This window comes from Sphaerodactylus townsendi, linkage group LG10 (genome assembly GCF_021028975.2).
Source record: "Sphaerodactylus townsendi isolate TG3544 linkage group LG10, MPM_Stown_v2.3, whole genome shotgun sequence".
NCBI lineage: Eukaryota > Metazoa > Chordata > Lepidosauria > Squamata > Sphaerodactylidae > Sphaerodactylus > Sphaerodactylus townsendi.
In genome coordinates this window covers 75,688,200-75,689,574 of record NC_059434.1, presented here as the reverse complement: position 1 = coordinate 75,689,574, position 1,375 = coordinate 75,688,200, and the positions used below count along the sequence as shown (strand labels likewise).

The window sequence follows — 1,375 nt, the reverse complement described above, 5'->3', positions numbered from 1 at the left end:
GTCTGTTACACACTGTGTCTAGTGAAATGGGAGTGTTCAGTGGGGTATATGTTGTCCATGTCCCAGGGTGGGGATCCAATCAGTAAGTGTTTGGGTGGAACTTGCTATGCAAAGGAGTGGTTGAGTGCATTGTATTGCGGGTGGGGTTATCAGTCCATTTACATTTGTAGTCGCATTGAATTGCCTGCAGCAGCAGCAGTATTGGTGAATGCAAATCTTGTGTCTGGGTGGAGTCAATTGTCCATGAACTTAGCATGCCCTTGTCCTTTGATCCTGGTGTTTTTAAATACTGGTAGCCAAGCCTTAATTCTCAGAGTCTCTTCTGTCTGATTGTTCATTTCTGTTTGTTCGTAGAAACTTATTTAACCAACCAGAGCAAACTGATCTTCTGAGATCTGAGTATATCAGGCTGGACCTGTGACATCTGAAATTTCTTGGGGCACCATTATTCCCTCCTGATGAAGTCCCCCACCTAGATTTAAGTTTCTAAGGGGGTGAGATGGTGCAGGCTATCAAACAAAGGAACAGACAACCAGTAAAGAGTACCTCTTGCATCTCTGAGGAATATGGGCCACTTCTGTTGTTTGTTTGTTTGTTTGTTTATTCATTCTATTTATACCCCGCCCTACACCAGAGTCCCAGGACAACTTACTTAATGGGGTTAAAAGCCCTGTTAAAACATAAAATTCTAAAAACAAAAAACATAAATGTTAAAAAACACTATTAAAACATCCTTTAAAAACAGTCAATAAAAACATCATTAAAATCCCCCCCTTCAGCTGGCATTGATGCGGGGGACCCTCAGGGGTCACACATTGAAGACCCTGGGTAAAGAGGAAGGTTTTAACCAGGTGCCGAAATCCATAAAGTGTAGGCGCCTGGCGAATTTCTGCAGGGAGGCTGTTCTATTAGCTTGTGACTGATGGAGCTTCTCTTCCAACCACTGCGGTTGTCTTCCTACACCACATTAGAGGACAAGTTGATTTTGGAAATCCGGGAAGAGAACAAATGAAGGATCCCTCGTCTGGCCGAAGTAGATGAGAAGGTAGAACTTGATAGACGAGTAAGTCTGGATTGGAGCCCCAGTGTCGGTGTCATGGCATGCGCATGGCCTCCAAAACTTTGCACCAAGATTCTGCCTTCTCATTATGTATATGGGCTCATGACCACAAGTTTTCATTCTGGTTCTGTCTCCACCCTCCACCCCACCCCCATTTTGAAAGATTGTGGCTCAGCACTGCCTCTTTATAATAGTACTCGAGCTGATTTTAGGTGATCCAAGTAGGCTGTCATTCATCTGAGGATCAGAGACAGCTGCCAATTAGGCATCTCTGTGGTGTTCTTGTAAACAGACTTGCTGGGGGCGGGGGGGGGG

At 44.7% G+C, this 1,375-nt stretch overlaps 1 protein-coding gene across 1 annotated transcript in view; it reads right to left on the bottom strand.

Moving 5' to 3' along the window:
• Positions 1 to 967: 967 nt before the first annotated feature.
• The window catches only part of LOC125439639 (AF4/FMR2 family member 1-like), a 45,435-nt gene continuing 45,027 nt past the window's right edge, over positions 968 to 1,375 (bottom strand). The window contains exon 8 of the mRNA XM_048508756.1: positions 968 to 1,069. Within this exon, the coding sequence (XP_048364713.1) occupies positions 968 to 1,069 (102 nt within the window). The remainder of the gene's footprint in view (positions 1,070 to 1,375) is intronic.